The sequence below is a fragment of the Aphelocoma coerulescens genome, chromosome 7 (genome assembly GCF_041296385.1).
Source record: "Aphelocoma coerulescens isolate FSJ_1873_10779 chromosome 7, UR_Acoe_1.0, whole genome shotgun sequence".
Lineage (NCBI taxonomy): Eukaryota > Metazoa > Chordata > Aves > Passeriformes > Corvidae > Aphelocoma > Aphelocoma coerulescens.
The window spans coordinates 16,617,369-16,632,190 of NC_091021.1; the positions used below are offsets into that span (position 1 = coordinate 16,617,369).

The 14,822-nt window shown below is 38.7% G+C and overlaps 1 protein-coding gene across 18 annotated transcripts in view; it reads left to right on the forward strand.

Annotated features, from left to right (window-relative positions):
• Nucleotides 1-14,822, forward strand: part of PDE11A (phosphodiesterase 11A) — a 112,531-nt gene that overhangs the window by 25,204 nt on the left and 72,505 nt on the right. For 5 of the 18 annotated variants that reach the window (XM_069020561.1, XM_069020558.1, XM_069020559.1 and 2 more), the window contains 2 exons: nt 8,628-8,688; nt 12,869-12,975. The exons of 2 other annotated variants lie outside the window; for them this stretch is intronic. In XM_069020561.1, coding sequence (XP_068876662.1) covers nt 8,628-8,688; nt 12,869-12,975 — 168 coding nt within the window. Of the gene's footprint in view, nt 1-7,747; nt 7,794-8,627; nt 8,689-9,096; nt 9,205-12,839; nt 12,976-13,463; nt 13,671-13,740; nt 13,837-14,406; nt 14,485-14,822 lie in introns of those variants that run through there. 11 more of the 18 variants (XM_069020565.1, XM_069020573.1, XM_069020566.1 and 8 more) reach the window with 10 other exon arrangements.

The following is a 14,822-nucleotide window of genomic DNA, read 5'->3' on the forward strand; positions in this document are numbered from 1 at the left end:
CTGAAAGTGGCTGAACATTTTCTGACAGAATATTTTTTCAGTGACTTAATAGCTTTATCACATTTTAGATGTTTAAGGTGAATGGTGTTTTGTTGTTTTTTTTTTTTCTCAAGAAGAAACTCCTTTGAATTTTGCCTTTTTTCTTTTAGTGTATTCAAATTATTTTTTTTTCTCAAACTGTTTTTGAAATATTTTCTTTGTCAGGCTATTGCATACTAAAGTTCTGGAAAGGAATTCTTGACACTTGGCTGTGAGCTGGGATATACACAGCTTGGCTGCTATGAAAAGCCCAACACTAATTCATGTGGTTTAAAAAAGTTTTTTTTTCTTTTAATTGCATCTTCAGAACTTTGTCATTTTGCTTGCTAGTTTATGGCTCATTCTACATCTCTCATTTTTCTTCTACTTCAACAGCTGCATCACCACTTTTGCAACAAGCAGTGTTGTCTTCCTTCAGCATATTCCCTTTTATCCTGTTGCTATGCTTTTGCTAGCATCTGTTTTCTCCTTATGCCTCATGCAGATGGAAGCATTTGTGATGGAGGTAAAAGTCTCAATAGATTTGCTATTTGCTAGAACTCATCATGTGTCACTTCTCATTCAAACACTGAACAAAAGTGGTGACAAAAAATCTTTTGGTTTTATAACGACTTCTGTATGTTCAAAAGGCTACACAGTAAAAAAATTCTTCCTCATATCCACGTGGAACTTCCCGTGAATCAGTTTTCTGTCCATTGCATTTTCTACTGTTGCTGGCACCACTGAGAAGAGCCTTCAGATACTCATAGACACTGATTAGGTCCCCTCTCAGTCATCTCTTCTTGAGGCTGAACATGCCCAGCTCCGTCAGCTTTTCTTGTAAGAGTGGTGCTCCAGTCTCCTAATCATTGAACCCCTCTGCTGGACCTGCTCCAGGATTTCCATGCTTCTCTTGTGCTGAGGTGCCCAGATCTGGACACAACAAGAGAGTGTTCTTCATTTCACATTGCTCAATGGAATAGTAAGTGCATTATTAATGTGCATGTTATCATTTCAAGTGTTGGGCTAAACCTTAAAGTCAGTAGCATTAATCACTGGGCTCTTTGTTGATAGCCATGTGAAGCAATTAGACTCCTTTATGGAATATTAGGCTCAAGCCAGCAAATGTCCCCAAACTGACTTGCACTTGTGTCACAGCACAAAACAGAGAAACTTACGTGGTGTATGCCTGTACAAGCAGAAATAAGAGGGGCTTGTGGGCATATACAAGGGAGTAGTAGTAAGATGAGAAGAAAGTTTTTATCTGAAGGCTAACTCAAAGAGGGTTAGCACTTAGAGCTCAACATGAGACTTAATACACTCATTATATAAAATAACATTGCTTCAAAGCAGTATCTACTTCTTTAGTCAAGTTCTCCTTTTAATGACACCAACCTGGCAGTCACAATTGTGCTAAATGGGCCTGAAAAGAGTGTGTAAATGGGCCTAAATCATTGTCTAAAATTCAGTACTTCTATCAAAATATAAATATTAAATCTGTACCTGTTTAATTTTCTCATGATCAGAAATATCTCCTCAATGAAGCAAGTCCAATCCCAATTGATGTATTTGAAGTTTCCCCCTGCATTTCTACAAATTGCAGAAGTTTTTGTGGTAACCATTCATGACCTGATTTTTGCCTTCAGAAATCCAAAAAGTACAAAATGACTGGTTGCTACCTTTGACATTTCTTTTGCACTTACGGGAACATGAAAAGTACAAGGTTGCTACTGATTTTATTAATGTGATACCATTGCCATTGTCTGCCTTCACACAGTGTGTGGGGAGGGAAAGATTTTTTCCATAAATACAAATTACTTATAAATTCAAGTGCAGCTTAGGTGGGGTTTTTTTTGAAGAATGTAAATGGGTGCTGAACATATCAGCGGGAAATTGACTTTTATATTCAAAATGAAGCTTCATGTGTATTTGTGTATTTATTGCAGTCAGCTCTAGTGTAGCTGTTGGTAATGAGCCTTTGTAGTTAGAAGTGTGACATTTGTCATCATGTGAATCACATGTCTGCAGGATGACTGTGGAAGTCTTGGTTTTCAGAATGCTTGTCCACGTACTGGACTGGACACTGCCACATTCTGGCACAGAAATTCATGGTTTTGGTTTCCTTTGACTTTATGGCACATTTCCCATCTGCTAGCATCTGAACACAGTGTAACTTTACAGAGATGTCTCCTCCCAAGGAGACCTAAGAGCAGTGTCACTGCTACTCAAGAGTCCCAGAGAAGGGAAATATTGATGTGCTTTCTCAGCTGCAGGACAAGGAGAAGGTCTGGCACCTCTGAAGTCAGAGTCTGCAACCCACACTGGTAACTAACACAGAAAACAAACAATGCCTGTCCAGTGCCTTGGCTGTTCCGCAGTACAGAGAAACTGGGAGAAAGAAAAGAGCTGCTTGGGGAACAGGAAGAAATTCACTGTTCTTACAAATTTATTTCTAAAGAACTTAAACTTTCATAGTGATATGGGAGCAGGGGAAAAACCTGGTTTTCAATGAAGATTGCTTAGGAAATGAAAACGTTTTGCTCCTTTTACTTTTGTGGTAATTTCATGGTATTTGAAATCTTGTACTGATGTTCATTTAGAAGCAATGGCTTGCAGTAGCCCTCCAGGTCACTGTCAGAGCTGAGAAAGAAACCACAACACTCTGTTTACTTCTATGTGTCCTGGCTACTGGACCTAATCTTCTCTTCCATTTACAAGAGAAAACAATTGTATGCTGATTATATTCCAAGTGAGATGGTGACATTGAAGGCAGCATAAGTGCAGCTCTCATGAGGAAAATTGTTGAATTTGTTTAAAGGAAATGAAGAACTCAGTGTAATTGTTGAGTAGACAGCTGAGTATTTGGAGACAAACTCAAAGCTGCTCTACACAAGTGATTAAGGACACTCCCTTAGAGCAGTGAGGGACTGTGACCTGCCAGGTCAGTCTGGGGAGAGTGTATAAAGGCACTCCAGGCTTTTAGGCTGGATTTGTTTGCAGCTCCTGTTGCAGGTGAGCAGGAATATGCCCTGTAGTGCATGTAGGGCCCTGTGTGCTGCTCTGCACAGCTAGCACTGCTCAGCCACCAGCGAGATCGTGTGACACTGCTGGTGGTGCAGAGGTTGCCTGCTAGCCACATGCATGAAAGCAAATAAAGTCAGAAATACTCCTGTCCTCTGGAGCCTCCTTTCCCTTGTCACTATGGATGTAGTTCTTGGCTTTCTGTGAATCTGCACAGGGGTAAAAATGGATAGATGGGGAAGGAAGGAGGGGCAATGCCAATGCCAGAAAAGGCTAGTTGTTTCCATGTCTGACCAGCTGCTGTGAGAAACAGGAGTTTGGAAAAGTGTGTGTAGGGGTTATTTGTTGATTTTTTTCCCAGGTCTTTTGGTTTTTTTTTTCCCTGGATTTTTTTGTTAGGTTGGTTTTGTTCTTATTTTTTACCCCAGCATATGAAATCAGATTTATGGTTACAAATTAAAAATGGTCTGTTTTCAGAATCGAGAAAGTCTTTGCAGCAAGCTCTTTATTTATAAAATGCCTCAGGCAATTTGTATAAAGATATAGAGCTTTTTGATTCTTTGGATTTGATAGCACTGCACCATCTATTGGTCTTTTTCAGTGAAATCAATGTATGCTTTGAGTTCAGTTCCTAAAAAATATCATAAAATTCACCATGACATGGGTACTGGTAAAACTTTTGTCTGTCATGCAAAAGTAGCAAGAACAAATCCCATTCACATGACTGTATAGTATTTCACAGGACAATTGACAAGCAGTCTGCGGAACTCACCCTTTCTTTCTTGGGCTGTTCTAGTTCCATGAATAAAGAAAATACTTTCCTTATGGAAGTAGTAAATGTCTTACTATTAAGAAAAACATATCTAACAAATTAAAACAAAGACATGTTTTCTTTTAGAAGCATAGATAAATTAGTTGCTTCATAAGCAGAGATGAAGCTGAAAATAATAATTTTGAGAAGAGAATAAACTGAAAAAGAAGACAGAAAAGATGGAAAAATGAGTGGGTGTAAGAACTGCAAGATTGAATGTATATCAAAAGATAATCTAAACTAAGAATGATACTTTCTTAAGCAGATAAGAAACACTGGGCATTGGGAAAATAATTAAACTCATGGAAAAGGAATAAAAGCAGAAGGAGAGAAAATGTGGACAAATGTGCAGTAAGCTGAGTTTGAATTTTTTTGTTGTACGTCTACTCAGCTGTAAGAAGCAGGGGTGTATGACCCAGGGCACTTCCCTGATCAGTCAGCCTTGCTTTGGTAAGTATTCATTGCTTGATTAATGTCAACTTGTGCAGTCCAAAATTATGGAGACAAAAATGAGCAAACCTACTCAAACAGTAATCAAGTCAAAGAACGCTGTTCTATTCTTGCATTTTTTAGTAAAGTATCTATGAGGGGAGGATTGCCTGTATGATGAAAGGAAACCTTTTTTCCCTATTGTTTCTGCAGCTTAAAGACACAATATCCTTACTGAGTTTGTGACATGTTTTAACCCCTGGTACTACAGCATCAAGTTAAATTAACTATGATACTACTTAAAGGTTAATTAACTATGATAGTACTTAACTGGAAGCAAAGCCTTATTTTGCTAAGCGATCGGTAAAAGTTTAAAATAATTTGGCCCTGTATTGAACTGTTAATAACATAGGCAGAAGCAGACCCTTAACATCAGTAAATTTGCACCAAGGAAGACAGCAGCATATTGATTTCTGAACACAACTCAGCTACCTGAAATCAAATGCTCTCCAGTGTGCAGTTCAACAGCCATATTAATATTGATACCTGACAGTTTTTCTTCTGAGGCACACAGTGAGAAGTATATGCAAGTATATGAGTGGAAGAACCTTGTGTTGCTTCCAAGCAAAATGCATGTCTATAAGTAACTGGAACAGGCTTGCTTACATACCTGATTTTCTGTATAAAGCCTTAGTTTGTTGTTTTGGTTTTTTGTTTAAATGGAGCTTTGTTTCGCTACACAATCACTTCAATCCGAGATTCAAAACACTATGTGATCTTCAGCATTAAGGGGCAGGATGCTGTGTGCTTACTAGGCATGAGATTAACATCTTGGAAAATTTACACTGCAGCAGATGACTGTTTTATCTCTCTGAGGATGTAACCCATTGTATGTTTCTCTTCTCACTGAGAGATCATTCAGGCAGTTGTTCTGAACTGTTCTTCTTCTTTGCTCTTCACGAAGTTGCCCCAAAGAAAGAAAGGACAACAAATGGCCTCATCTGAAGCTGTAGTAAAAACACTTCATGGCCACTTGCAGAAGAAGGAGAAAGTGATATATAATTGCTCCCAAATGCTGATGCTTCTACAATCATAGCTAGCAAAAGCCTGAGCACTGGGGAAGAATGTCTGAAGGCAGAGACTGTAATGTGAAGGTTTAAATACTTTCCTGGACTTTTCTGTGTGAGACACTGGAGGAAGACTGTAATCATAAGCTTGGGGCAACCGAATTGTTGCCTGAATAAAATACCTTTTTTTGTTTGTTTGTTTTTTAATGTTTTCAACAGGCAAGTCTCCCAAGTATAAAAATCTGCTTTAGGAAATAATTCCAGCAGCTGCTGTGAGAGAAGATAGGATGGTTTTTTTCTGTGTGTGTGATCTTGGAAACCTGTGCTTATCTTGCAGCCATTTGAAAAGTAGTGTGTTACCACATGAAATCCACAGAAGTCTGCAAGATAAAATTGCAATGTGGGTTTTATCAGGGAGAAGCTGCATCCAGTTTTCACGGCTCCACAAAGATGAGTGAACTCAGTGTCCCCAAATTGTCTGTGCTTCACAGACAAGTGCTTTAGGTAAATAATGACTGGAATAGTTACACCACCAGAATTCAGTACTGCTGTTCCAGTTTATAAATAACTTTGTCTAGAAATCAGATAGCAGCATGTGCAGGTGTGAGTCATTAGTGCAGGAGACACAATGATGTGTGGAAAAAGCATGGCTCACATCCAAACCAGCCCACACATTTTCATCAGCCCCTTGAAGTTTGCAGCACAGAAAATAAATTTTTCAAGTCAGGGTGCTGAAGCCCACCCAGACTTAAAACTCAAAGGTGCAGTAATATGGAATCCAATGCTTCTCCCAGTACTTTGTTGGTCAGTCATGCTCAAAAGGCAGTTTTGAAACCCACTAATTTACTGGGTTAATTATCACCATTTCAATTAACATACATAAATGTGTGTCAAAGCTGCTTTCTGTAAATCATTGTTTTAGAACACGTATTTGTAAGTTCTAAGGAACTAAGGAAATTTCCAAATTATTATTTCATTTTGTTTTTAAAATTTCATGAGCTGAAAGTGGAAACAGTTAATGATATTGACCTCCTTGGTTGCAGAGTTAATGGAGGGTGTAATGAAGAAATCAACAAGTACCAAAATAGCGCTTAGGATAAGGTGCTCGTTTTGGAGAGAATTCAAAGAAAAGAAAAAAGGAGCTTTTAGTTCAAGAATATGTCTCATTTAGTTTTAACTGGTCTGGCAAAATGTATCCTTTCAAGGCTTAACTTAAGCTGAAAGGGGTACCTGAGTCCTGATGCCAGGTGAGGGTTCTCAGCAAAACAACTGAGTTCCAAACAGGATTCAAGTTATTTTTATAACTAAAGATTAAAGACAGGAGTAAGTGAATCCTTTGTCATATGAAAGCACATTTGCATCCTAGAACTGGTATGTTTTCAACACTGCAGATTGAATCATTGTTTATCTTCCTAATATTTGTCGGGCAATCTTTTTTGGCATACGTCTTCTTTTTCCTATTTTTGCAGTGAAGTGAAGAAAGAAAACTGAAGCACAAGTTTGGATCACTTTCTCTAAAATTTTGGGGTTAGGTCTTATCATAAGATACCATATATTTTTCTTGCTTAGTGTCACTGAAATTATAGTTAGGATTCAAAGTTCTGTGCAGAGATTATAATCTCATTTCCTTTTTCTATTGGCACATTCTTGTGCATGGACTAACCAGTAAAATGTGATATTTGGACGTCCTGGTAGATACAGAATAGCATTACAGAAAAAGCAGGGAATGTCAAACCATTCAGGATGTATTAAAAATTACCTGGTTCCACAGAAATTCTGTCAGTTTTTATGCTCAGCTTCTTCTGACTGACATCTGCCAGGAAAGGGTAAAAAAAATTTAACATCAGTCTGCCTTCTGTGAAATTGGTACAGCCAGAGCTGATTAAAAATGGCCTGAGGCATCAACCACCTTTCCACATTTTTAAAGACAAACGAAATTCTGTAAATTACAGCCATGTAAATCCAAATTAAGATGTCAGAGGTATAACTGCAGTCTCACAGTGATGTAGATCAGGGCACTATTTAGCTCAGCTACTTTTCTGCTATTGTTTCTTTAAACTGTGCTCATAATGAAGGAGAGGTAATACATAATTGCTCAACACACTTTTCTGTAAATAGCTTTGTTAAGAAAGCAGTTCAGGAATTTTTCTGTACTTTGTGATGGTCTTTCAAAATCTCATTTCATTTGAAACAAATAAAAATTAGCCTTTTTCTTCCTTGTTTTAGAAGTTCTCTTGGAATCAGGTTACTTTTCATTTGTCACCAATTTAGTAGTTGCCAACCTCAAACCACTGACTGTCTAGATTTATAGATAAGTTTCCTTCCAGCAAATTCTCTGACACTTTACATAGTAACTGTTCTAAAGATATTATTACTGTTCAGTGCTTTTTTTCTTCCTCAGATACGAACTCAACATGAGAGTTTGAGCTGTTTTCTTAAAGGCAAAGGTTTGTAGGGTTTATTCCCTTACTTCCTCATGTGAAACATCATCACAATGTAAGGAGTAAAAATTACAATATATGTTAGAACTGCTTTTAATCAGGTCTGGCAATGCTATAATTGATTATCAATTCAGATTACCTAATTTGTATAATGAGATTCAAATAACAGCACGTGTCAAGTTGTATAATCAATTCTGCTAGAAGAAGATTCTGTGCTTTTTCAGAAACATTGCATTTCTAAGAAAAAAATTATGAATAAAAATGATACATTGAAAATACACTGCACTATTTTTCACCTTAAACAGTGGAAAAAGGAGTAAGGGTGACTCTCTGTAGAAATATATGAAGAGTAGACAGGTATCACCAGCATGAAATGCCATGACATTCAGTACAATATTAGTCACTAAATATACATAAATTCAAAGTAGGCAAGTGTAGAACACCACTGGCAAATTTTACAATGTTGAGCAGAAAACAAAATAATGTAAGTATATAAAAGATACAATGTGATTATGTTGTGTTGTGATGTTTCTATATATTATGGAAGAAAGGGTCAAGGTACAGATGCATCCTGGTTGGAAGAGAGATATAAAATGATGTGATGAAAGGAAGGGTCACTTATGCTATTTGTTGTCCTTTGTGGCATATTTCCACTCAGTTGAAGATTTTTTTCTGTTTGAGGGTAAAGTTTTTGTAGCCTAAGAAACACTAGAGATGCTTTGTTTGACAAGCAGGAGTGTAAGGGAATACAGTTGGTGTGTTGACTTCCTGGCTTTCTTTTAAGCTGTCACCAAATGATGCATCTCACTTAAGAAAACTTGCTTCACATTTTTTTTCTAGTGGAACAGAACCAGCCCTTTCCATCCCCCTGGAACTGATGCTGCAGACAGTGAGAAGTTGGGTAAGCTGAACTTAGTCACACCAGTCACAATGTAACCTGGTTGGTTAATGTGTTAGATTCAGGCTTTTGTGTTCCAGTTGGAGTTTCAGTTAGCAGGAAGGATTTTGCTGACATTGGCTACTTTAGTCAGGCAAAAATGCCCACCTTGATGAAAGAGAAGCTCAACATGGCAAAGGATCAGGCTTCTGCAGTAAGTTCTTCCAGAAACACTCTCTCTTAAACAAAGTCCAATATGAAAAAAAGGCTACTGTTCAAGTAATTTCTTCTTCAAAAATCAGAAAACACATCCTGAACTACGGGAGAGAAGAACCTGAATAAAAACTTATTAATATCACTGGGATCTCAGTGCTGACTGTTATATATAAATGAGTTAAATTTTTTCTTTGTTTTCTTTTTCTTTGCACACAGTATTCATGCAACAGCGGTATTAAGCTTCACTCATGACTGAACAACGTCCAGTTTTGGGCTTCCCAGTACAAGTATGTCCATGGATGTACTGGACAGAGTCTAATAAAGGTACAGAAAGAGGGTTAAGGAACTGAAGAATCTCCCCTGTGAGGAAAGGCTTAGGGAGCTGAGACTGTTCAGCAAAGAAGAGAATGCTCATGGGTGGATCTCATCACTGTGCATAAATAGGGGATGGTAGGATACAAAGATGGCATAGCCAGGCTCTTTTCAGTGGTGCCCAGTTACAGGACAAGAGGCAATGAACGTACACATAAACATGGGAAACTCTTGTCTGAAAGTCAAGAAACACTTTTTTACTGTGAGAGAGACCGACAAGTTGCTCAGAGAGGTTGTGAAGTCATCATCCTTGGAGGTATTCAAAAGCTTGTCTAGACACAGTCCTAAGCAAAAAGCTTTAGGTGGTCCTGCTTGAGCACAGAGTGTTGGACCAGGTGACCTCCAAAGGTCCCAGCCAGTCTCAGCCAGTTTGTGGTTCTGGTCCTGTGCCTGCACTGTGGCTTTAATGAGAAGATTTTAATACATACAAAAAGTGAACGAAGGCATCTTCCTTCAGTTATGGCTAAGTCAAGAATGAGAAGTAGTTTTCAGTTTGTGTATTCTAATACTTATGGTCTGCAGCAGGAAGTAAATGAATAAATGAATAAATCTATTCCTCATTATGAGCTAGAACTGGAGTTGGTAACTGAGTTGTAAGTAGAATTGTGACTTGAAGATGACATTCTCGTTGTATGGATGCATATGGAATTTATCTCTTGGTTTCAATGCCATTCAATTAGCATGGTCAATTATTATGTATATTGTCTGCAAGCAGTCAGATTAAGTGCAACTTGAAATGGTAAGATCAAAGTCTGCAATTGTGTTGTACGATCGACTTTGAGGTGATACTTATTAATTTTCCAGTGCCAATTTAAAGTTCTGATCTGCAGTTCCTGTTTTTAGCATTGGTAGTATCAGTCTTCACAGCGCTCACTTTGCCAATACCAGGATCTTCCCATCTCATGCAGTGACATTTATAAAGTTTTTACAATAGTGTCTTTGAACTGGCTGGTTCCACTGATTCAAGCATAGTGGGAGCCAGGAGTTCCAAAATTTTGACAAAATCTTTCTTTGTGACCTTTTCCCTCTCCTCAGATAAATCAGTTAATTTTTCTTTGGCTCAGTTTTGCTGTCTCTAGATAAAAATTACAACCTGGCATTGCTGCTGTAAAACTTTGTTCATGGTCTGCCAAAGTGCTTTGAGACACTGAGATTTAGGCACTGCAGAACTGCCTGCCTTACATAACAGCTGCAGGCTTGTGTGCCTGGGGGCTGGCCTCTAGGGACTCTTCTTCAAACAGGGCAGAGCAGAGTAGCCAGGTAGTAACAACCCCTCTTGGTCTCTCTGGAAAGCTTTACACAGGTGAAATGTCCTCTGAGTCATCTCAGCTTGATTTTTTTTTTTAAGATGAAGATATAATTTAGATATTTCATATATAGCTGACGTTCATCCTTTGAAGGAGAGGAAGTTTATTCGTGGGCAGGAGTTGTGGTTTAGAGGATTCATGACCTTTTATGATGCTTCTTATCCCTCTTATTTCAGATGAACTAATAAAAGCTGCTTAGCATTTCTCTATAAGACTTTGCTACAAAGCCCTGCCAATATCCAATGGACGGAAACTCTAGAGTTGATAAAGAAACATCATTAATAGCTGTTGGGTTGATTTAATGGCCTTCTAGCTGCAGGTGGTCCCACAGACATAGCACATATCTCCACCATCCAGATCTGGGAGTCCTCAGTAGCCCTTGCAGTGAGGAGTCTCCATGGCTGTTAGTATGTTTATGATGTGGAAACATGCTGGTTCACTGGTTTAATCATACTACTGTAACTTTGCAGCCTTCCTTTTGCTGCCTGCAAGCTGAGTTTTCCTTGCTTAATAGCTTTATGTGCATTTGCTGAAGCCCAGGGGCTAAGTGCTGATGCCAGGCATTGGCCTTGTAGGTGCTTGCACTGGCATGGTGATGCTCCTTATGTGCTACCTCTGCTCTTCTTCAGTTCATACACTTCTGATTTTAATAGAACCACTGTTATTCCTTGTGTAACTTTTTTCCTCCTCTTGTCCTCATTTTCCCTTCTGGAAATCCTGGCTTAATATCACATGTTGAATAACTGAGTAGCAGTTTGACATGTTTGCTGGGATGGGGCTTTTTAGTGGGCATCACTAATTCAGATCTGTGTAAAATATGGAGACATTTCCAGTGAAAATAGCTGGATTTTGCATGTAGAAGATCAGATGATTGGATCCTAGAATAGCAGCCATTTTACATATATTTATTTTTGGCTTTCTAGACTTTAGCAGAAATGCTTTCATATTTCAGATTCATTTGGAGCAACAGCATTTAAAATGAGGTGCTATAAGGAAATTCACAGTACAATTATTCTCCTTTTCACTTTATGCCGAGTGCTAAATTTAATGCGATGTTAAAATGTTGTGCCTTACCAAATATTGTTAAAAAATAGCTTTAATAGCCACTTCCAATGTTTTTGTTTGTTTGACAGTATAATTCAGCATGGCTTGTTTAGATTTTTGAGCTTCAGCTGCTGCTAGTGAGGGGAGTTATGGATAATATCTAGCTGTAAAGTGACTGGGACAAGAAATGTTCAAATACCTGCCAGAAAAAAAAAAGATTAGTTGATGTGTTCTGACTGTATAAACAGTTTTACAAGTGTATTATTGTAAATCAAGTTCAATGTGTTCATTTGTTTTCCCAGTTTAAAGTTTCTGCATAGCAGAAAAGAGAGAAGATAAGGTTGTGTTGAACAACCAGAGGGCAGTGTTGGGGCCTGCCAAAAAGTCAGAGGTTGAGCACTCCCACCCTTTCCTGCCCCTTGGTCCTGCATGCAGCAGTCTCCCAGTGCCATGGCTTTTGAGGACAGTGGCCTACATAGGAGTCGGGTTTTAAAGCTGTAATAAGTCTGCTCTTACCAGGGACGTGTTTTGTAATCTGTCTGGTGACGCAGTTACCTCATTTGAATGTGTGTCAGTAATTCTATGAGGCAGACAAGTACAGAGTCAGAGCTGGAGGATTGCTCCCATGGTCCTTTTCAGGCTGTTTTTAGACACCAAAAGCTTCCAGAGTTAGATAGTGAGCTTTATAGGGCAGAGATGCTGCTGCATGTTTGCAAGCATTAGCGCATTTTTCCGGTACTGCATTAATAACCACATGCAAATAAGAACTTTAAAAAAAAAAAACCTGGCCCAGGAGCCTCTGCAGGTTCACTGATACAAGCAGGAGCTATGTACCCTATTTGGGTGCCCGCAATTCATGGAGTGTTTTTACCAACCAATTGTTCTTTCCATGCTCGGGGTGGAAAAATAATTTTGGTAAATATTTCTGAGAATTGTGAACTTAGATGACAGTTAGATTTTATCAGATGTGCAGATAGCCAGACCTTGCACAGCTGGCAGGAGGTAATGGAATTTGGATGAACGCTAGTGCTTAACCATTTTGCAATTGAATTTGGTTTATTGCTTTCAGAATTCAGTAGAATATTTCACTCTCTGAACCTATTTTGAACACATTAGGAAATGTTTCAAAGGGTAGCTGGCTTCCCTGATTTGGTTTCAAGTATATCCACAAAACATCTATCACTTCAAGCTATAGCAAAAATATTTCCTTTGAAAGGACTTCTTTTCTCTTTCTAGGAAGGCTGTACTAGCTCCTTTCCCCACAGGCTCACCAAGCAAGCTGTGTAAAGAGAAGTGGCTCCTGTGGCCACTAAAGAAAACAACTGAACCAGACAGGCATTTGCTGAGAGCTCAACCTGGAGTTTGTGCCAGAGTGAGTACAAAAGCATTACTGAGAGGCTTCTTTCTTCTGTCAGACATCAGAAATGTTTTCTTTTCTAACCACAGGCAGGGGGTGCTTGGAGTATGCCAGAAGCCGTGAGTTAGACTATATTGGATAGTTACGGCAGCGTGTGCTCTCCAAGAAGGCTCAGTGAGGGCAAAGCTGCATGCAGAGGAAGCAGGGTAAATGTCACTGCATTTGCTGAAGCTGAAGTCAGGGCTGCTTTCCAGCCAGCAAGCGTGAAGCTCACATTTTACCTCTGCAGTGTGTTGCCATTGCAGCACTGGCTGTTTTTCACCATTAGCTAGTAACTTTCTGCATTGCAGGTCTGCATGCATGCAACTTTGTTGCTTTTATACCTTCCTCTCATAAGGGAAAATTTCAAAACTTACTTCCTGTGAGGCACACAATTCTAGAAAATACCCTTCTTTTGCAGCTGGAACCAGGAGGGGTTTTTCTTATGCAGCAAGGGAAGAGTTTGCAGGTTCCATAAGAACCCTCATCCCCAGCCTGTGCAGTGAAGGGAAAGGTGGTATCTCTTGATGACAGGCATTGTCAGAAAGAGCTTGGCCAGAGGTCTCCTTGTTTCTGAGGATAAAAAGATTTGTATCATGTCTGAAGTTACTGCGAAATCCAAACCCAGCTCAAGAGAAGAAACCCTCATTTTTAGCAGTTCAGAGGAACTGGTAAGAAGTTCAGGAATTTCTAAGAAGCATTTTATTAACATGTATTCTATGTCTCATCATCTATGAAAAGCCAGACGAAAGGAAAATGAGTGTCACATCTCAAGACATTGTGCTGCTCTAGAGTAGGTGTCCAGATGCTGACGCACCCAGACAACTGTATAATCAGGTGTGGAACTTTTGGCCTGTAAAACTGTGATTATGGAGAGGAAACATATGGAAGACTGCCCTTTAAAATTCTGAGGGAGCACTTCTGTTTCTGAACTGATGTCATAAAAAAAAGTATCCACTAACAAGCACAGTTTGTAGCTTACTTGTCGTAGTAGTTAATATTGCAGAATCTGGAAATGCTTTATACTTCCAAATATTAAGCTCCTGCTTCAGTTCTTGTTGTGGATTTGAAGGTCTAATTTGTCTAATTTTGGGGATACAAGTTTGGAGATGTGTGGAGATACTACAGCAATGGGAATATATCCTGTAGGAAGCCAAAAGTGACTATGTTCAAGGCAGTCATTTGATCTTACTGGTGTAGTTTTGAAGTAAAGATATGTCATCTTCAAGACCTAGCTGAAAATATAAGTAGTTACATAACTGAATACTAAAACTTCTTGTAATTATACTGGTTTTTCCCTTGGTAGTTGTGTTTTAATACTCCTAACATACAATAATGAAATAATAGAATTAAAAAAAAAAAAAGTGAGCTCTTGAAAGTGCCCATTACTACTTCTTCTTTTCATAGGTTTCCTGCCCTGATAAAATATTGAACAGTTTGTGAGCCCAGCTTTTTAGCTTTTGTATGCTGCTGTGAATTTGTGAGGTGAGTGTAGCTGCTACCCAAGGATACTTATTGGAGGGTTAAGTAAGAGAAACTGGGCCAGATCACCTGGACCCTGAATGTTCAAGTAATTCACAATAGAAACTTGTTAACCTGCAGTTACTGTATCTGAATGCTTTATAGTTGTCATGAAAAAACCAACAAAAACTAGTCTCTTTCAACATCTCAGCACATTCATTAGGTTGTTACTCAGCCTAAACACCATTTTTATAAAATGTACTATTACATACTCACTGATGTGTTTGTCAATATGTCACACAGTACTGTGATGAATCATTGCAACTAATCCTATTAGACAAAATAATTTAATGAGGCACATC